The sequence below is a fragment of the Sphaeramia orbicularis genome, chromosome 22 (assembly GCF_902148855.1).
Source record: "Sphaeramia orbicularis chromosome 22, fSphaOr1.1, whole genome shotgun sequence".
Lineage (NCBI taxonomy): Eukaryota > Metazoa > Chordata > Actinopteri > Kurtiformes > Apogonidae > Sphaeramia > Sphaeramia orbicularis.
In genome coordinates this window covers 23,571,163-23,593,492 of record NC_043978.1, presented here as the reverse complement: position 1 = coordinate 23,593,492, position 22,330 = coordinate 23,571,163, and the positions used below count along the sequence as shown (strand labels likewise).

At 37.3% G+C, this 22,330-nt stretch overlaps 1 protein-coding gene across 1 annotated transcript in view; it reads left to right on the top strand.

Moving 5' to 3' along the window:
- dcdc2c (doublecortin domain containing 2C) overlaps positions 1–16,683 on the top strand; it is a 32,730-nt gene extending 16,047 nt beyond the window's left edge. The window contains exons 8-12 of the mRNA XM_030125958.1: positions 1,242–1,342; positions 2,994–3,107; positions 8,024–8,093; positions 13,609–13,662; positions 16,202–16,683. Coding sequence (XP_029981818.1) covers positions 1,242–1,342; positions 2,994–3,107; positions 8,024–8,093; positions 13,609–13,616 — 293 coding nt within the window. The 3' untranslated portion in view covers positions 13,617–13,662; positions 16,202–16,683. The remainder of the gene's footprint in view (positions 1–1,241; positions 1,343–2,993; positions 3,108–8,023; positions 8,094–13,608; positions 13,663–16,201) is intronic.
- The last annotated feature ends 5,647 nt before the right edge of the window (positions 16,684–22,330 follow it).

The following is a 22,330-nucleotide window of genomic DNA, read 5'->3' as shown; positions in this document are numbered from 1 at the left end:
ATTCTTCCAGAATGAATAAAAATGTATTAAAACTGATGAAAATCTCTAAATATCTGGTCATGTTGAAGCTCCGGAAACATTTTTAGCAGCTCTGAGGAGACCCAGTATTGATGTATTTATTCATTTTAGTGTTTAGAGTGTGTAGAACAAAGAGCTCTGCAGCTTATAAAGTGAATATTAACATCTAATAACTATGTAAACTCTTAATACACCTGCTCTTCTTCAGTTGGAATTAATACATTGTCTGTGTATGTGTTTGTTTGTGGCTGTAAATAACAACAAGTGACATGAAGAGAGTCCACAAGAGAAGGAAACACAGTGATAGCAAAAAAAATAAAAACAAACTAGTGTTTCACAGAGGCTACTTTATTATCGGAGACCATAAATTAGAACAGGCTTGAAACAATAAAACAATGGCTGCTGATCCACAGACAACAATCAAAAACCAACGCAATTTCTGGCACATTAGACACTTCACACTGGGCAGAAAATTTCTATTGTGATTAAATGCTTTGGGGCATATAAACAGTCTGCCATTACTGTGTACAGTACTATTTAATATTACTATTTCTATCAAAACTAAGTGTGAAAACTTAGTTGATCTCCTGGTCAATAACGTGGTAAAAAACAAATGAGATTCTTATACTTCTCTGATCTCAGGTGTATTTTTAAGTGTTATTTGCAAATGTCAGCACTAGCACCGTATTCAGATCTAAACTGAATATGTCTAAGTTAGGTTAGGCTGTCTAAAATCATACAAACATACATAACCTATAAACTGATCTATAATTTCCTATATGTTGAACATTGTATCTTGGCCTTTTCACTGATTAATCTGTGATTCCAGCCTGTACTCAGCATTTCCAGACAAATAAAAGTCAATTTATGAGGGAAAGCCAGTGAGATGTTGCTGTAAAAGCTCTCTATTCCCTACATGAATCAAGAAAGAGCGAACTGTCACTGTCACAAACTAACCCTGTCCTCAAAGTTCACACTGGAAGGCCATATTTGCGGTCGGGCAGCTGTGTCTTTCTATATCCCTTTTGTCTGTGGGACCACTCTAAATAAATAAATTGCTTGACAGCAACATTGATCTCTTGTGAAGTTGAAGAGGAGAGGGAGAGGGACAGGAGGGCAGTGAGGGATGGAGGGATCAAGAGGGAGAGAAAAATACAGTGTGCAGAGGAATGAGATGGCGACTGCCAGCAGATGAGGTAATTGTGATTAATCACTTTTTGTAGAGGGCAGCGTGTTCAATGCACAAAACAGGAGAAGTGAGATGGCAGGAGCAGCAGAGGTGCAGGAAGACTGCCAGTTGAAGGTGGACCTGCCAATTGATCAGGTAAAACACAAGCTCATACTGGACTCCGAGGGTTTTCACACAGAAATGGCACAATGCAGCCAATTTTCTGCCATAAGTTAACGAACACAAAGTATTTTACAAATTCTGTGCGATTCACTAACAAAGACAAATTGGACCCAATATGTGCACCATATTTGTGGTAATGATTTTATCACAAATGTCCTGAGAAATTGGCAGTGTGCAACATTACATGGCATTAGGAGTCCAAAAAAAAGTGTATTTTGCCAAATGAACCTAGTTTGAAGTTTATTTCAGACATTGAAAGGATCAAATGATGTTACCCTCAGTATATTATGTAATATTAACCCATAAAGACCCTGTGATATTTTTGTGTCAGTTCCCGAATGAATTCTTCTCTCTATTTAACCTTTCTCAATTGATATATCACCATTTTTTGTAATTTTATCTGCTTTATTTTGCCTTTTTTCAGTGAAAATCATGTATTTTCCTATATTTAATTCACTGATCAAGTAAATGTTCGTAAAAGCTCAGAAATATTAAAGTTAACGTTGAAAGTTAATATATCAGAAACATAGAAAACCGAAATGATCATTAACTAAATACGAGTCTCTTAAACCACTGTCATTGATCCAACTCCATGGGTTTTACTGGGGAATCAATGTTGTAGGAGATGACAGTGTTTCCACATTCACTACGAAGCCTGAATGTCCAAATGGGTCACATCTGATGACTGTTAAAAGATGACAAACTGTATTTTACACCAATTATTTACATGTATTATTAGGATTAGTGGATCAACAGGTATTAAACAGTCTACTTCAGTAGATGTTTTGGTCAGCGGTGGATGTCTGGGTCTTTATGGGTTAAATATGTCATACATGTAAAGCTCATTTTGTCAAGAAAAATATATAAATAAATAAATAAATACATAAATAAATAAAAAGGCTACAAAATCAACTCAGATGAATAATGTAAGTAAAAAGTAGTAAAACTTTACTTATGTAGCGCTGAAAACACATGATTAGGAAGTGCTGAACACATATACCAAAAGGTAAAACAATAGAACTAAAATGAAATATTAATAGAAATATTATGTACCGCATTTCCTCACCTAGAAAATTAATGTGATAATAAGAAGAACGACATCAAAACAGCACAAAATTTAACATCATTAAATCCATACACAGAGCTCCTTTTAGACAAACTCTGAATAACAGCGCCACCTGTGGTGTGGAGGTCATACTGTTCAAGGCATTTGTGAAGAAACTGTTGGCGCAAGATTGTGTCAGGCATCATGAGACGTTTTTTATCCTCGTATGATATATTATTTTATATTTGTTAGACATACTGTAGTTTTTTCTGGAGCCCATTGAAACGGAAACGCGTCTTTGTGTTTTTTTTTTACTCCCCAAACAAAACTCATTAGTCTCTTAATTACATTTTAGTTCCACAAATCATGCTGTGTTTGTTTATTTTGCTAAGTTCTGGCAGGAAATTAACTCTACACCTTCAAACAGATGTCTAGTACTGTGTTCTGTTCAGAATAATGCTCATGATAGCTCATAGAGAAATATATACTGTATATATACTGTACATAAATTTAGCTAAATCAATAGAACACTGGAGTACAGTGTAAGGCAAGGGGGATCTTGTTTTTCCCTCATTGCAGGTTGAGGCCAAGATAGTCGATGAGGAGTATGTGAATGGGAGTTGTTTTGCAAGTCCCTACAAGACCTCCCTCCATGATTTAGATGGTCCAGGTCCGCAGGGGTCCAGGACAGATGTAAGTACACTTATTAAAAGTTTTATGTACTCACTGTTTCACATTTAGTTCTTTTTTTTCTTTATTATTAATCCAGTTTTTTCATTTGCCTCTGGATTACGCCACATAAAATGCTCTAACCAGCAATTATGGTAATCACTGTTTCTGTAATTGCAAGAGTGTCACATAGACCAGCTTCTAGTATTTTATCTCATGTGTGTGTCAGCTGTGTTTTGCAGTCTCTGTGGGGTTCTGTGTGTGTTGAACCGTGCAGTCCTCTCTCCAGGGCAGTGAAAGACACAGGACCCAAAACACCTGAGACTCAGGTATAAATATACTGTATGCATCCCAAGGTCACAGAGTTAGAGCTTTAGCTAATGTTTCCTTAAGTATTTACCTACACCTGGAATAAGTCTCCCTGTTGTTTTTACAGCAGAGCTTTGTAACAACATGTCGCTGTATTTTATGTCTGCCCTTTACTCCTGTTATTGTCTTTGCTCAGTGATGAAGCAGGGCTCACGTCTGTATACAGATGTTTTTGCATGCAGTTATGGTTCCTGGAAATTACACTCATTTAAATACACTTATTTTGCTCTAATAATCCTCGAGGGACAGCGATATGAAGCAGTTTTGCTGTGATGAATGGACACAATAGTTTGGTGATATTACTATTCCAAGCAATTTCATTCGGCTTTGAAATGAGAAGATATTGAGTCTTATTTAAGCAATCAATAACCTTGAACATTTTGTTTTAATGAAAACTATAATTTCAAGCAGTGGCAATTACACCGTAGGGGAATGTTTTGGTGTGGGGATGATTTTGCTGCCGTATGCACTTTTGCAATAAAGATATTCTTATCTGGATAATTATTGACTCCAGGGGGCCTGTTATGACCCTGGCTAAAGACCTCATCAATAGCTTAATTCATTACTTATCGCTTTTAGTCATACATGAATGTTGCTGATTCAGATTGGCTATAGATTGTTTGAATGACCATTAGATAATGGAAAATAATAATAATAATAATAATAGTCCCAGCCCAGACTCAGCTACTTTTTGCAATAATCATCTTGTCAGACTGTTTCTTGATTCGTCAGCAAGCAAAGAGTGACATCAGGACAAGGTGGGTTTATTCCTAGACAACCTTCTATCTTGTCTGAGGCTGTTGGTGTGATGCATTATGTATGTAGGAAAAGACTACATTATTTCCATATTTGGAAAACACACTAAGCAGTAGTTTGCGTTACCTGTCACAGTAGCCCTTATACCTGACAGGATAAGTGGAGTGATTTGATTTGATTTACTAATTTGTTTTGAACATGCAAGGAAATTGAACACATATGTGAACAAGTAAAACATAAATAATAATACAAAAATCGACAATCACGACAATCTTAGACAAAAGAACAGCACCATAGTTTATTTTTAAATGCCCAAAAAGGAGTGGGAAGAAGTGCAAGTTATTTAATCCCGCCCCTTCTCCATAAAATATTAATAATATGTATTTATCGCCCTCTTCCTTTTACATTACTCTTTATATATATATAAATATATATATATATATGTACATACACATACATATATATACATATATATATATATATATATATATATATATGTATATATATATATATATATATATATATATATATATATATATATATATATATATACACACATATATATATATATATGTACACACACACACACATACATACGAACATACCTTTATACATATACACACATCATACAAATTCACATACACATATAATCTTTTACCTTTGCATTTCTTAGTTTTGCTAGCAAAATATAAATAAATAATAAATAACTCAAAGAAAGAAATATATGCATAAATGACAGTGAACATATGGTGACTAATAACCCTCATCCCTATATCTTGTGAAAAACATTTTCTTATAAGTGTTTTTGAACTGGTTTATGTTTGAACATTCCCTCTGTATGAATGAATCTGCACTTCTATGTAAGAACAAACACAAACATTAATACCAGAACATGTGTACCTTAGTAGGTCTGGACTGATCACTTCATCTCAAACCACGTAAATACTAAATCTCCAGAGCTGTAATTACCAGACAGTGTAGATTGTAGCCTCCCGGTGGCCCACAATGATACTACAGGTGGGTAGCGAAAAGTCATTTACAAGAAATAAATGAAATTTCTTGAAGTTACCGAGGAATATTTGTAATGATTCAGTATTTGTGCTTGATTTCTTAACTATGATAATAATAATAATAATAATAATAATAATAACAATAACAATAATAATAATAATAGTAAAAAATGGCATTTATAAAGCACTTTTCATTCGGCAGAATCTCAAAGTGCTACAGAGAGAAGACAGTCCAATAACAAAAAAAAAAACAACAAAAAAAAACAACCTCTATCTAGACTAAAAGACTAAGCAAATAAAACAAAGCATCATGGGTGTCCAATGTTGCTTTTCAAACTATTATTGGAGGTATTATTAATTTCCAGTGGAGTGCACATTTACGTGGAATTGTTCTCTTTGCGGTAAATGGACTTGCCCTTGCATAGCACCTTTCTACTTTTCATGTCCTGAACGTGCTTTAAACTGTGTCACATTAACCCATTCGCTCACACAAACACTCACACATTCACACACTGGTAGAATATGTGGACAGGGGTCAGGATCACACCTCCAGCCTTCCTGATTTTGGCCTTTTTTGTTAATGAAACAAAAATATACAGGGAAATGTCATCATAGTTTTCTGTTTTTAGAGGTACGGTTAAAGGATTCGATGGGCTGCAGAAGATTTTCATCACAATGTTTATATCATTTACATTTTCTTCACTATCCAGTTTCATGAGTCAACCCTGTTTCAGTTATGTTTTCTCACACATTTTCATTTTCACAGGTCATATTACACCCCCTTACAAATATTCACAGATGCACAGAACTCAACCAGGAGTTGTTTTGCAATTCCTGAAACAGTGTCCTTGAAGTCTTTTCCAGTTGTGCCTTGTGAGATTCTTCCATCTAGTCAGGTATCTTATATTCCTAGTATTTCTGAAATTGACTGATCATTGGCGAACATGCAACTTTGCATTACAAATTCTTAAAATCTATCCCTCAGTGTCATCATGATAATTTTCTCATGGTTCCAAAATACACACGAGGGAGTGGCACAGCTCGTGTCAAAGTTATGATGGATTTTTCCTCTATTGTGGTATATTCTTGTTATTAATTTATACTGTCAGTGTGCAGTTTCATTAGTGGAGCGTTATGTAAACCTTAACTGTGCAGAGTTTTAAATAAAAGTAGACCTTTTGTGGTAGTTATGTTTCGTGCATATCCACATTGTCAGACAACAGATAAGGATGCTGTTGGTAAAATATGCTGAAAGTTAAATCTAACAATCATGTCGCCTTTTTTCCTTGAGACCAAACATACTGTGGTTGTCTCGTTGTCGGCAGCCTCATCATTTAGAAGGCTGTGAATACTAATGAGGGATAACTGTGCCGCTATGACTCATACTTTGAGCTGAGTTCAGACAGATTTCCTCCCACTCCGATGCTCATATATGCTTGTGAAACGCTCCATGCACTGCATATACACTATGTGCATGTATATAGTAGATATTGATGACCAAATTCAATTACATGATTACATTTTCAGCCGGAGCTTTAAATGATTTATTGCATTGAATTTAAATAGTGAATACGTTTACAGACAGTACACCGGTGAGGTAGTATGGGAGGGTGATATTGACCTGTGTGGTCCAGGCCAAATAAAGAATAACGAGATTCAGCATCTCTGCCAAGTGGAGATGTCCGCTGGGAGTGAAAACAGGCTATCTCAGTGGAAGGGAGAGAAGGATGGCGAGCTCGAGCCCTGATGCACATTTATCAAAGCTTTTCTTATAATCACTTGACTGACTTTTGTTGGGCTTTCTGAAGGTTGGGTTTTCCTTTAGAGTGCACTCTGTTAAGGAGCTGATTGATTTCACAAAGGGCGGGGTGGGGTGGGGGGGTGGACTCGGTCTGTGTCGCACATGTCATACACTTTGAGGAAATCTGGACAAGGGTAGATTTGTACTCACTGGTGCGGTATTGTGTTTACAACTATCATTTGTTTTGATTTAAGGATATCGGCTGATTTATCAACCGGTCAGCTAAGCATTTTTTCTTAATTAATATTGTTAGAAATGCCAATATGACTAGGGATGTTTGATCAATTGTCTTCCTCTTCTTAAGAATTTTGTGATAAAAAATCGAATCGTTATTGAATGCCGCATTGATCCATTCTTTTCCTTTTCCGATGCCAGTCCATTTCATTTGTCTCTCAGCTGTTTTCTGTTTTGCTATTCCCTGAAGCTTAGGCTAGCCATTTCAAAGGCCTCACACCCCCCCCTTCTATCCATGCAAGGTCAACTATAATCAACTCTAGACAATGTCACCGCCTTGCTTTTCCAGAGAGCCAGGCAGAGGAAGACAACTCCTCTGGGCTTTTAAGGACCTACTGCATTATACCATTCAATTACTGTTCATTAGACAGTGTACAGCCATTAATCAGACTGAGATGTTCTGCTAGTCCTCAGTGGGGACAATGAACTGAGGAAATTTATTCTGGCTTCCTGTCCAGGCGACTGTTTAGTGGTAAGACAAGAGATGACACTTCGGAATGCACTGAAGCTTTCAGTAGAGACATCCTAAACTGAACTCAACTCCTCCTCGGTTCGGTTTCCGAGCGAAGTTTCCCCCGTTTCATGCAGCCCCGTCTCTGAATTTTTTAAGAAACATAGCCTTTGTCAGAGATTTACTGCATATGTGGGAGAGTATTACGAATCTGATATATCACTAAAAGAGGAGTTCGCTGACAGATTTACTGATTAGAGCTGCTTATGCATTGAATATGACTAGATGATGATATGAGAAACTGATTTATGTTTTCCAGGAGGCTAAGGAGAGGGAGGTGTCTTCCAGGCTCGACGGAATACGGTCACGGATGTCCCGCTTTTTCAAGGGTAGGTTCATCAAAGCATAAAGCCTGATAGTAGCTCACTGGCGGTGGCGGCAGCGGCCCCCGCGTTCCCCTCCACAGCACCTAATGCACCCATAAAGAGACCACTAATACACTCTGCATTACCAGTTCCTCCCTCACATTGCATGTCACCGGATCCGCAACCACCTCTCAACATCTGGTAAAGCTTTACGCCATGCTTTATGGAGACCATCTGGTTGAGTGGGTTTTTTAGCCTCCCAATCTCAGATGACTTATTCTAGTATTAAAGGCACCTGCACACATGAAGGTGTGCCACGCTGAGAGCGCTGGGATTATTCAATACTCTTTTTATTCGCCATGTCGTTTGTAATTTGGACCCGCTCTCACAGAAAGAGAAGGAGTCTGTGCCCTGATACTGTGAAAATCCATCTTTTTTCTCTTCATAAGTAGAACTGCATGGTCCAAGTTGCATGTGATAGATGTGGAGAAAAATACCTCTGAGAAAATACAAAGTGAGTTTCATTTGATACAAGCTGATAGCCAGAGAAAAATTGTTACATTTCTGCAAACCATAGGCCTATACACTGTATATAATCTACACATACTTTGTCCAAAGATAAATTGCAAACCATAGATGTTTCATTTGTTATCACATGATTTGGAGCTTATTTGCTTTTCCTCATTATTGGCAGGAGGTGGATGGATGAATGAAACAAAATCAGGGTCTTTGCCACCAGAGACTGGAATTTTCATCCTGATTCCTGTAAAAGATTAGGTCTTAGTAATAAAAAAACAATGCTTAGTGTTAAGAAAACTTTTGATATTACTTAAAGGGGTCATATTTTGCTTTTTTTTTAAGGGATTATGCATTTAAAAACATTTCCCTGTGGTCTACATAAACTGTAAATCCTATGCTTGGGTCTGAATTCTTCATTAATTCAACTCCGCAGGTCCACCTTCAACCCTATTTCTGAGTAATGACACCAGAAAGGTCGTTTTCAGCGCTGGCCCTTGAAATGCAGATGAGCGAATTCATGCCCCACCCCCTCCAGGTTTGTCAGCTGTGCTGCTCTGGCCCGTTCAACCAACAACTGAACATTTTAAGTAATCGGCTTGAAGTTTGGACATATTTTCAGTTTTTACTACAACCGCTGCTGCTGATAAACAATTATGTCGTACTTGGAGAAATGTTCATCAGAAATCTTGACCTTATATTTGCAAATGTCGCGACGTAACTAGTTATAGATGCAACAAATTAAGCAGGAATTAAAACAGGTTGTAGAAGTTCGCTTGATTTTTGCCAAAATGAATATAAAGATAGCTTTGCAGCACCTGGAGGGTTCAAATTCAAACTTCTTGAACTATTAGGGTCCAAATGCACAAATAAATGTAGCAAAGACTAATAAAAGTGGGTTTAGCAAAATATGACCCCTTTAATACATTGGGAGTTATTTTTCATCGTGTTTTTGTACTAAGCCTGTAAATTTGTCAGATTTAGGCAAAAACAAAACACATGGTTTGGATTAAATATTACTACAGGCAGTTTGAGTAAATTTTCATCACATCTTTGGGGGAGTTTTTTCCGTATCATTCGTGTAAGTTTTCAAGTTTAGGCAACGGAAGCACTTTCGTTAAGGTTAAGATAAAATTGTGCTTTGATTTAAACATTACTCAGGTATCTCTGCATAAATTGTGTTTGCTGTCAGTGCTTAAACCCATTCATCAAAATTAATTAAATATACATGCAGTTCATTTTGTACTTTATACTGTTTGCCTTTGCACTAACTTGTTTTGTTGCACTATCGTTATGCATGTACACCCTTTTTCTTGCTTTTTATTCTGTTGCTGCCTTGACTGTTAAATTTTCCCATTGTGGGATCAATAAAGTCTAATCTAATCTAATCTAATCTCTACAAAAATAATTTCTGTTACAGAGTAGATTTGCACATATTAAAGCTTCACCATGTGAAAGTTGTTTGACCACTGGGTAAGAAGTCCACAATTTTATTTCAGAATATTTTCAAACAAATGCTGTGAAAGGAAACAGGACTTCTACATCTACTTCTTTGCTCTGTTTTCTGGCTGCAGCAAAATTACCCTGTGATGGGAGGCTTTGGTGTTGACATTGTTGCACAGCAGAACGGAATCATATTAATGTTCTGTCTACAGTGACATGCATATATTTTCAAACTACTATTTTCTCTTTAGATTCTGTCAAAATTACCTTTGTTTTGCATAATATATAAACAGTCCGCTTGACAATGCAAAAATAACAACAGAAATTCTTGTTTTTCGGCAGATTACAAACCTCCAACATAGATAATACTAGATGTAGCAGACACAGAGGTTTTAATCTTATGTGGATTTGTCCATAACGCTGGTATGGTCCATCCCCCAAAGGAATCTGTGCTGATCTACTGCAGGTCATACATTGATTTATACACCTAGATTTGCCATTTCAGGTGTAAAACAATAACAGAGGTGCAAAATAGAATGTGGCGCCATTGTTTTCCAATATCTCGGTATTTTTAATAGAAAATGATGTTAAAAATCTCAGTATCACAACCTAAAACCTCATTTATTATCAATTATTAGACCATCAAAAGTCATCCAAAACAATTGTTATGCAATCAAGTACTAACTCCTGTGTGTATCATGTGACTAAAACAGACAGAAAAGAAAACATGGAATGCCTAAAAGCACCGTTTTTGGCAGTAAAATGCCATAGATATTGATGTAAAAAAAAAAGAAATGATTTTGGTTATTATCAAGAAAACCATGGAAAATGGATAGATATCAGCTCTGAAATGAAACTCTAATGAGGTATTTTTGTTGTTATTGTATTTGTCCAAACAAATGTACCTTTAGTTGTACCAGGCATTAAAATGAACAAGAAATTGAAGAAAACAAGGGTGGTCTAAGAATTTGTTCCGCGACTGTACATGGACAAGAGGCCTGAATATCAGTTTTGCAGTGATGCGGATAGGGTATTAGTCTCTAGATTTAGACCAAGAAGACAAAGATACAGAAGGAAGAAGAAGTGTAAAGTCAGATTCTGGCATTTTCCTCCTAGTTTTGCTCCTGCATTTTTAAGTTACAATACACATGTAGTAGCAGCAAAATGTATTGAAGTAAAAGTTCTGAGTGCTATATACAGTATATGACATCGTTAGATTATTAATAGTGAAGTCAGTGTTGTCAAAGAATGTTACTGAATGGAGTTTGAGCTACTTTATATCCAGTTTTATTTCCAGGAACACCGGATAAATCTGAGGGCTCATCACATGATAAATGTCATAGGAAGCAAAGAACAAAACTGATCAAATGACAAATGACACAAATCAAACTAAATCAGTGCAGTGATGTAAACTATAACTATAAAGCTGCAGAAAATGGAAATATTGCAGCAAAGTAAACATACTTATTTATATTCTACCTCGACTAATGTACACATTAATAGGCCAATAGTGAACATAAAGTGGTTCCATAACATGAAGTTGACATGTGCAGTTCTTTAAATGACCATAATGAATGACAATGAGTCCGATGTGACTCCACAGAAGCCTGGAGAAGTGTCTTACCTTTTCCACAAACTAATGATATTTAGTATTTTCATTAGGACACTGGATAGAGACCTGGAAAAAGGAAGAAAATCTGACATTTTTTACACGATTTCAGCTCCTGCAGGTTTAGTTTCCGATTAGTCGTCAACTCTAAAGTTAATATCCACAATCCATTTCAATTTTACAATGACTATTCTATTCTATTCTATTCTATTCTATTCTATTCTATTATATTATATTCTGTCTTTTCTCCTCCATGACAGTAAACAAACTATCACTGGGCTGTTGTTGGTATTATTTACAGTCCTATTACAGGCACGATGAGCCAATAAAACACAAAAAAAACATGGATATACATGTATCATGAAATGTTGATGTGAAATGTATATTATATGTCGCATGTGTCTGTGATTTGCAGAAACGTACATTGGCAACATTTTATTCCGGCATCCGCATTGTTTGATTACGGGGGAAAAGGCGAATAATATGGTGTTAAAATACAAACCGAAGCAATGATGTAAACTTGACATTTTCCTTTGTTGGAGGAATGTGCCTCTCAGATGGTTCGAGCAATTTCATTTTAATTGCCTACAAAACACAGGCTTTGGCAGTGAGGCCCATTCGCTGTGTTTTCCCAACATCCTCTATTGTCCCTTGTGAAAATTCCAGAGGTGACTAAATGGAACGGGATGTGAATCCCTGCAGGTGGTTATCACCGTCTGCCCTTCAATCTGTGGTTCGCTATGTCAGTGTGACACCAGAAAATCACTGCATCCGCGCTAACAGCAGGCTTCCCACCTCTCTCACGTGTCATCCATCCTAAAGTACACAAACACACATGGATGTTTGGGTAGAAAGTTCCTCTACACACACCGCTTCACATCTGCATTCTTTTCTCAAACACATGTACATGATTTTTATGTATGCACATGTATTCTGTTTCAATTATCCTCATATTGATAGTGCTTGAGGTCATAATACAGCCTTGTACACTCTTGTACCGGCTGTGATTTCCCAACAGAATTTCAATGGGCACAGCAGGGGGCATTTGAAATAAATCACAGCATGTTATTGCTTGCAGACTTCAGACCAACATACTCATTTTTTTTCCCTCCGTGCCCATCACATTATATTGTTGCTGCTGTTTAGGAACGCTTCTACATGATTCATACTTCATACTGTCTCGCTGTCACACTGAATCTACAGATGACACAGATGCAGAAGCATAACTGGAGAGCTGCAGAGGATGTTAAAGGAAATGCAAGTGATCTCTAACAGAATCAAACCTGCCAGCTGCTTTGCATCAAAATGTCAAAATCTGGGACAGTTGTTATCCTCAAAAGGGATTTTTTTTTCAGTTGAACGTACACTAAAAGTACTCTAAATCCACCATCAAACAAAGTACGGGCCCTGCCTCTTTCATATAGTTTATCAGGGGCTTTCCATCTTGACTTCCAAGAGATACTACTGGGTTCAGTTTTGCTGAGATTCTCCTTCAAAAGTTATTGGCACCATGTACAATGGCCTTGTAATTTATGAGAACTGTTAGGGCCCTTGACAGAAGTTGTAAAGCATCTTGACTGATTGGGTAGATATGAGATGTGTGCAGTCATGGCATATTGTCGCCAGTATGTGCATACTACACGCAGAGAGTTGCATGGCTTGCTCTGTCGCAGATAAATTACTCCACACAGTCAAATTAAGTTGTTGTAAATCACCTCGCGGACCCGGGACTAGTCCTGAGTGACGACCTTTACGCCTATTTGACTTTAACTCTTATTTATGTTAATCACATCTGTATTATACTGACACTAAAATTGTGTCATATACTAAAAGGTCATTGTTTTGCTCTGCAGCGTTTGACAGCGATGGTTTTGTTTATCACAGAGTTGAATAAGTCTTAAAGTGATCGTCGGGCATCGGTGTGTATGCAATGTATTAACAATATCCTTTTTATCTTTTTTTTTCTCCTAGAAAAATGAAACATTAATGATCCCTGCTTTGATCTGCATTACATTCATTTATAAGGTATGTACTAGTAATATTATTGAATGGTTATATCATTAACATTTAATCTCAGATACATAAATCATTACCCAGACTACACAGAGAGTAGGTTTCATGAAACATAGACATATGTATGTTCTATGTTATAACAGATTCTAACAGCTTGTTACTAAAACAAATAATATATAATTCCTGCGCAAACAGCGTATGTAGATTCACTTAATTTTTCACTATCAGACATATGTATATAAATTAGTCAGATGCTATTTGCACCTGGGTGTCTGGAGCCAATTATGCAGTTTGTTTATTTTTATTTTACAGGGATGATAAATATAGATATTGTTAAAAGTATGCACCTGATCCACTGTATTTGGATTTGTAGTTAAAGTAGCTAATATGCAGACTTTGTCACTAATTAAGAAAAAACACTAAAAACAATAACAGTATGACAGAGCAGCATTAAGACCAAACACTTGACAAAATACATAAACAGTGACAGAAGTCAGGAAACAAACAGCAACAAAAATAACTCATGCAAAAAAACCAGCTGAACATCAACAGCTTAAACCAGTGCTGGATATGAATCAGTGTTCACAAATTTCTTTCTGAGCTTTGTTACTACTACATGATATTAGCCTTTTCAGCCCGGTTGCCCCCGGTAACGGAGGCAGTCACAGTTGCATCTGTGTTGCCATGGTAACACTACGTGACGCTTTAAGCAATATACAGAATCTATACATCCATGTAACCAGAAGAACTTCAGCTATAAGCTCAACAAAGCTGATTTTTTTTGGAAAACAGAACACAGTCCAAACAACAGGCGCTTAAATGGGCAAATAACAAAAACAAGCCAATAGTCTGAATAATTTAATAAAACAACAAACCAATGAGACAAACTTTACACTGCTAAGCTAACAATAAACAGATCCAACAGTACAGGTATTATTCCTCCACTGATCAAACTCACCGATTGAGAAGACGAGGAGCAAAAATAAAGGTGGCATTATGAAGCGATCATTAAGAATTTTGTCTTACTTTTGCTGTTTTCTGATCATAACATGGTTTTATTTGAATGAAACTTCTCCTTAGGGTTTATTCCATTGTTTTGTTGTTACATTGAAATGATTCCAACTGGAAACAAATGGTCCAGGGCTTAACAGGATAACATTGTGAAAATGGCTGTTTTAACCCAAACCATGAGGATTTAACTGGAAACTGAAGATTCCAAAAAAAAAACCATTAAAATATAAAAGAAAAATATAACAAAGAGCAATAATAATAAATAAAAAACTACGGGATATATACGTGTAATATCTGAATATGCCTGATATTGGCCTTGACAACTGATATCAGCTATTGGCAAATAGGACGTCATTTCACAGATCTGTTCAATTCATTTCACTTCAGTCTATTTCAGTCTCTATTGAAAACTGTTCCAGATTTAATGCAAATAGTACTCAACAACACCACACTATATAACAAAAAGACAATATTTACTGAAAAGGTGTGATTTATAAAACATTGCTTCATTTGATTTATTTATGTTCAGTTAACCCTGTAAAGCCTGAACCATTAAATCACTGACAAAAAAATTCTGTTCTTTGAAACTGGAGCATTTATTGGTCCTTCTGAACAACCAAAAACATTTTTTTTCAAATATCAATTTCCATGTATGAGTTTATATTTTGTATCATATTTGATACATCAGGTCTCAATGCTCAAATATTATTATTTTTGAACAAACAAAAACATAATATAACACAAACATGTCAAACAAATTGGTAATTCCTTTTCAACACTGGCAAAGTTCTGCCTCCTTCCTCATTAATGACAGTCTTGTAGTGTCACTGGAAAGGCCTCTGGTGAACGAATACCTCCCCCCTGATGGATTATCTGTGTATTGCATGTATCTAATTGTATACATCAGGTTTTTCAAGACAAAAAATATCACACTGACCATGTAGAGGGGTTCAAAACTCATGTACCAAATATGATACGTTTGGCATTATAGGTGTACAGTAATGAAGGCCTGAGTGATTTTAAAACAGTTGCCTCCTTAGCACAAACAGGAAAATAAATACAGCTCAACAATGTAAAGAAGCAGGAAATAACATTAATTATGGCATCACAGTTGGTGCATCAACAAAAATCTACAAAAGCTCACACACAAAAACAGTCTCCTAGTGGAAGTGAATGCTGGTGTCTGAGGTGAATGGCCTGTGTCGGATCCATTCACCCACTGCATCGCTGTTCCAGTAGAATAGAACTTATGTTACATATTTTACATTCTTTGTAAATAGCTGAATGGCTGCTGTGTTGTTATTAGCACCCGGTCGCAAATCATCCATCCTTGTAGAATTTTTATTGAGGGAAAAAGCAAATCCTTGAGGATAGCTCCACTGAAGTAGAATGAGAGCCTTTGTTAACGACAGTAAAGTTAGAGGAAAATGTATGCTTTTCTTCTCTTATGGTACATCATATACGTGTCAGAGAAGGCCTTCAAACGGCAGCAACAATATGTCTCTCTCTCTCTTTTTTTTTTACATTTACATGGTGAAAGCTAATAAGTCCCGAAGAGTGTGTGTTGAAAATCAGCCATTGTGATGTGAGAGAGGCGTCTGCGTGTGATCTCCACCGCACTCAAGACGACAGGCGCTGTGAAGTGCACCACTGCCCAGTTACACATTAGCTTTGATTGCCAGTTTGTTCTATGCGTAGCCCGTAGCTTTGAACTGTGTCTCAAGATGAAAGCCAGCCTTGTCCACAGTGTGTCCACTGTAGACCGCTGCTTATTTTCTTCTGGCACCATCAAGGGCTTCGGGACCAATTTTTTTTCTATAGTTCTTTACCATGCTGAGATGAACATTATGTATAATTTATCACAGAATACATCCTGAGAAAGCAGCCCATCTCGACTCCATTGTAATTTAATGCCTTTTCTTTCTTTCTGCATCTTCTGTTGACTGAATCCACGGTCAATATATATGATGACATCTAAGGTATATCTTTGTTGTGTCCAGTAGATAGACTTTGATATTCATGTTTCCCATGTTGAGTGCATCACCACTCATTGTTTACTCTTTCTTTTTTTTTCCCTCACTTCTCTAGCTCTCTTTCCCTTTCCTCTATTAACCATAACCACAGAATACAGTGTCAGACTACTAAGGACCAGACATTCTCGCTTTCTCCGTGTCTCCAGAAGCCAGCTGGTCATGTATAAGATGAAACAGTGTTATAAACCAAATAAAAATGTCTTGCCTCTTGACAGCCCCACCGTGAATATATGGCCTCTTATTTCAGTGAATATATTGCATAATTATGTATGGCTATGAATATTACATGGAGCCTCACACTGAGCGCATGGTAAGATGCCTAATTGCAGAGTTTAATTATTAAGAAGCAAAGGTCCTGAGCGGGTTTTGTGCGAAGCACTTTTGATAAATTATTTTTTGCAGTTTTCTGATGAATTATTTTGGGAGCTTGTGTCTAATCAGCAGGCGTAGTGGACGGTGTAACTGCTCTTGAGAGAGACTTATCATCCCATGGAGGGGAATTACTATGCTGATTAAATCCACTGAAATCAACTAATAACTTAATGATATTGGAGTGGATCAAAAAAAAAAAAAAAACCTCAGCTCATTCCCTCTCGTAGCAGTGGCTGTGAAGAACACAAGGGCATCGTGATGGGGAGAACGAGGGCTGTTGGAGCTGACCTCAGGGCACGGCTTTAATATTTCTATGTTGCATGAGGGAGGGAAACAGAAAGGGAGCATGGGATGGTATATACTAAAGCAAAGCTCATATTAAACAAAGTGTAGTGGCGCTGTACTTTATACTTTACATGAGACACTTCAAGGAAAAAGTCCTGAGAGGCTGACTAAACAAGGAATAATAAACTACATCTCCCTCAAGTACTGCCAAAGCCACTAGACGCAGCAGCTTGTGTAACTACAACCGTATCGCTACTGCCACTTCTTCCTCTCCAGCATGTACTATATCTGAAGCGCCCACACAAAAATATTCCTCGCTACTTATGTATTCAGTTCAAGTGCACTTAGTATGCAGAAAAGTTTAAGGCTTGACCTCAGTTTTGTGTTGAAAGAAATCTGAAAATGAATAAAACAGTCTTCTCTGCATGTTACTTCAAATATAGAACTGGTGCACATGATGTATTCTTCCATAAAAGCTAATGGCTGTGATGCAGACAATAAGAATCATTGACCCACTTAATCACAGTTCTATTTCACGCTGTGACAGCGCGAAAGTTAGTTCAACGCCGCTGCATTGGATCAAGCGCGGGGTAATAGCTGGGTTCCCTCAATTCCCCCTCGTACAAAATGCATGTCAGTCTAGCACTCGTGAAATGCAGCTTTTCGCGAGTCAGCACAAATATGTGAATAATTGATTCATATTGATGTGAAGATCACCTCAGTGTATCCAGTTGTTGTTTGGTTTAGAAGTCTCGAGTGGAGGGCAGGAGGCTGGCCAGCTGTCAATAACACGCCGGTCGTCTCACATGGCGGCCACTCCGACCAGCTCAAACGCTTCAGTAAGCTTCTGAACAACTGTTCTCACAGCGATGGTAAATCACCCAGTCTACTGTGAATACTGGCCACAGGCTCAAGTGTTCAGCCACACTCTTACAGGTATATACTGATGCTGAGAATATAGATCTCCAACAAGTACAACACTACTGAAAGAGCAAAAAATGTTAACATTGTGCTTTTTTTTTTTGCGATCTTGAGCCAAAACAGTTTCATATTGTACTGTTTTTAGGGAAATCAATCAACTAATTTATTACAAAATGCGTTATACTTTTACATTTATTATACAAGCAGGTGTTGAATATTTGGACTTCTAACACCTCGTGATACTTTTCACCCATTTCTCAGTATTTACAGGGTGGGGAAGCAAAATTTACAATATTTTGAGGCAGGGATTGAAAGACAGTGTATGACCAATTAGTTTATTGAAAGTCATGAGAATTTATTTGCCACAAGAAAATTGACATAATAGAAAATGTTTTTATTCTATGTGTCCTCCTTCTTTCTCAATAACTGCCTTCACACACTTCCTGAAACTTGCGCAAGTGTTCCTCAAATATTCGGGTGACAACTTCTCCCATTCTTCTTTAATAGTATCTTCCAGACTTTCTCGTAATAGTTTTGCTCATAGTCATTCTCTTCTTTCCATTATAAACATTCTTTATGGACACTCCAACTATTTTTGAAATCTCCTTTGGTGTGACGAGTGCATTCAGCAAATCACACACTCTTTGACGTTTGCTTTCCTGATTACTCATATGGGCAAAAGTTTCTGAAAAGGTATGGATAATAGTGTTAGGTATGATTATGACATCAATATATGTTTGGTTTCAAAACAATTGACGTAGTGCCTGCTGAGAAAAAACAACTAAATGTTCATTGTAAATTTTGCTTCCCCACCCTGTACATTCATATGCCAATATCAAAAAATCACCTAAAATTATCAATAAAGGGTTTAGGATACAGAGCTGTAGAGTTATGTCAAAGATGCCAGTGTATTTAATTGTACTGATATTAAGAGAATATAATTACATCAATGGGCTCATAGACTGTGTCCACTAGAGGGAGTATTGAGTCCCTCTTCTGGTCTCCCATAGTGAGGAAAACCGGAATGTGACCTACGGTCCATGGACTCTGTAGAGACTTTTAAAAACATGTAAAGACGCTCCTGTTCATGCAGGCTTTTTAATTTCCTAACTGACCCAGGGCTGCTACAAACTGGTTGTACTTTATGTATTTATCATATTTTATTTGTACTTTATTGTATTTCTAATGGTATTTTAACTGTATTTTATTTTGTATTTTGCATTGTAAAGCACTATGTGACTCTGTGAAAAGTGCTCTATAAATAAAATTTACTTAAGATTGGATGAGAACTATTAAGAAACAACTATTAGGGTCGGAGAAGGTGACAAAGTGATAAAAGCTAGAAGCACTGATGTTTTCACTGGGTCTTTCTGGGTTAAAAAGTAAAAAAAAAAAAAGTGATGTTTGATGCTTTTATGTTTTTATGTGATGGGTAGGAAACACATTTTGTTTTTTAATTGTACTTTCTTTTTAATGTAACTTATTCTTAGCTACTTATACTCTGCATTTATTTATTTATTGATGTGGTATGACTGTTTTTGTGCCATCCATCCATCCATCCATCCGTCTGTCTGTCCATCCATCATCATCATCCATCCATCCGTCCATCCATCCATCCATCCATCCATCCATCCATCCATCCATCCACCCATTATCACCCACTCATCCCTACATAATCATCCATCCATCCATCCATCCATCACCTACCCACCGACCCACCCACCCATCATCCATCCATCCATCCGTCCACCCATTATCACCCACTCATCCCTACATAATCATCCATCCATCACCTACCCACCCATCATCCATCCATCCATCCATCCATCCATCCATCCGTCCACCCATTATCACCCACTCATCCCTACATCATCATCCATCCATCCATCCATCCATCCATCACCTACCCATCCATCCATCCATCCATCCATCCATCCATCACCTATCCATCCATCCATCCATCCATCACCTATCCATCCATCCATCCATCCATCCATCCATCCATCCATCCATCCATCATCACCCACTCATCCCTACATAATCATCCATCCATCCATCCATCCATCCATCCATCCATCCATCTCCACCCCTGTAAATCATGTTATGGAAAATGTCTACAATAATTTGATGAAAATGACTGAAAATGTAGTGGTAATATTGATCTCCTCTTAACCCTAACTTAAGGATTTTTATAGCGGCAATCTAAAACTCAGGGAGCCAGGATTCTAGTAACGAAGCCCTGGATTCTGTAACTCTGCTGTTCACCACGACCACCTCCTGCCCGTTGAATAACCGCAATAAAGTTGGTATTTCAATGACAAATCGTACAATGGCAACACTTTTTTCCCTGACATTTGAGTGGGAAAATATCTGAAAAAGCTTCTCTTAAAACGTAGGACGTGGGAGCTGTTCCAGTATTATTGCAGTCTTGTATAACAATCATTTGGACAGTATTTGTGGCTAACATTTTAGAGCCCTGTACAGACTGGTTAAAGCATATTCCCGTCACAGGCTATAAAGGACACAACGGACTGTGAACTTTTGTATGTTGTATAAGTGAAATGAAAATGGTGGAAGGTTATTTTATAGAAAGTCCCACATGCCTTCAGACCTGCTCTGCACCTCTTAGCGCATACACAACAGGGGCAGGTAGTGTTATAAAAAGTCCTTTTCACCGCTGACATCATCCAGAGCCACCAGGAGGCCACTTTTCTCTCTCTCTCTCGCTCTCTCTTTCTCTCTCTCTCTGCTTCAGCCTGGTAGCTTCCCGCTGCCTAAAGCTAATGGCTGGAAGCACAGCTAAAAGCTCTCAGTGTGATAAGGTAATGTAGAGCCAGAGAGGGGAGGGAGCCAGAGAGAAGAGTGCTATATCAGTGGGTCCATATATACTGATTATACAGTGATGAGGAAATGGTCTAAAAATAAAAACAAATGGAGAATGGAAGATGATATCACTGCAGCCACAGTGCTGACCGCAGAGTTCAGAGTCATACCCAGATGGTTATGGAGCAGGCGTGACGGTGGGAGCTGAGACGTACCGCTGTCCTCCTGATACGAGGCCAAAATGAAAGTTAAAAAAAGAAAGGAGACAGCCAGGTGATAAAACATGAATGAAACAAAGAGGCTTTACATTAAGGCGATTGGAGTAAGTGTTAGTTAGTTAGTTAGTAGGCTGTAGGACACCTCTAAAAAATTATTATATGTTCATTTTCATATTTTCATAGTGTCTGATGTGTGTGCTCATAAATCTATTTACACTTTAATGTCCTTTTACACTCACATTCTGAATATTACAGCTTGTTTTGCACCTTATGGTTTTATTTTCGGCACATTACAGTTATTATCCAGGTTCTTTACCCAGACCTTTTCTATTCTTCTAATTTATTATGTTTATGTTTATGCATTTGGCAGACGCTTTTTTCCAAAGCGACTTACAGGGGAAAACCAATCAAATCACTCAATCAATCAAATTTTATTTATATAGCGCCAGATCGCAGCAAAAAAGTTATCTCATGACACTTTATATATAAAGTTGGTCAAAGCCAGACTCTAAGCCAATTTACAGAAACCCAACAGAATCCTCCAGGAGCAAACACTTATGATTATTATTATTATGAATAGTGTTTACTTCTATTTTTTTTTTGGTCCTGTGCGAAAATTTCAACTTATTGGAAAGATGTTGGAACAAAAATAGAACAGATTTTGGGTTTTAAATGACAACAACCCACTCTTCCACTTTTGTTAGGAGATCTTCCTGATGATTTGACAATAAATGACAAAACCTCCTAAAAATTTTTGGTGCTACAGCAAAAAAAACCCAATCACTCGAAGGTGGCTTAAACTTGAGCCACCGGTGCTAGAGGACTGGATGAAAGTGGTGGATGAAATTCGCAGGATGGAGAGATTAACATTTATGCTGAGACTACAAACTGATCTATACATGAGAAGGTGGAACAAATGGGTTAGTTTCTTTAAAGACAATTAATGTGTAGTTTATTATGTAGTCCTGAGAGCGTTGTGTGAACTGCTGCACAAATTTGATTATATAAAGTAACTTG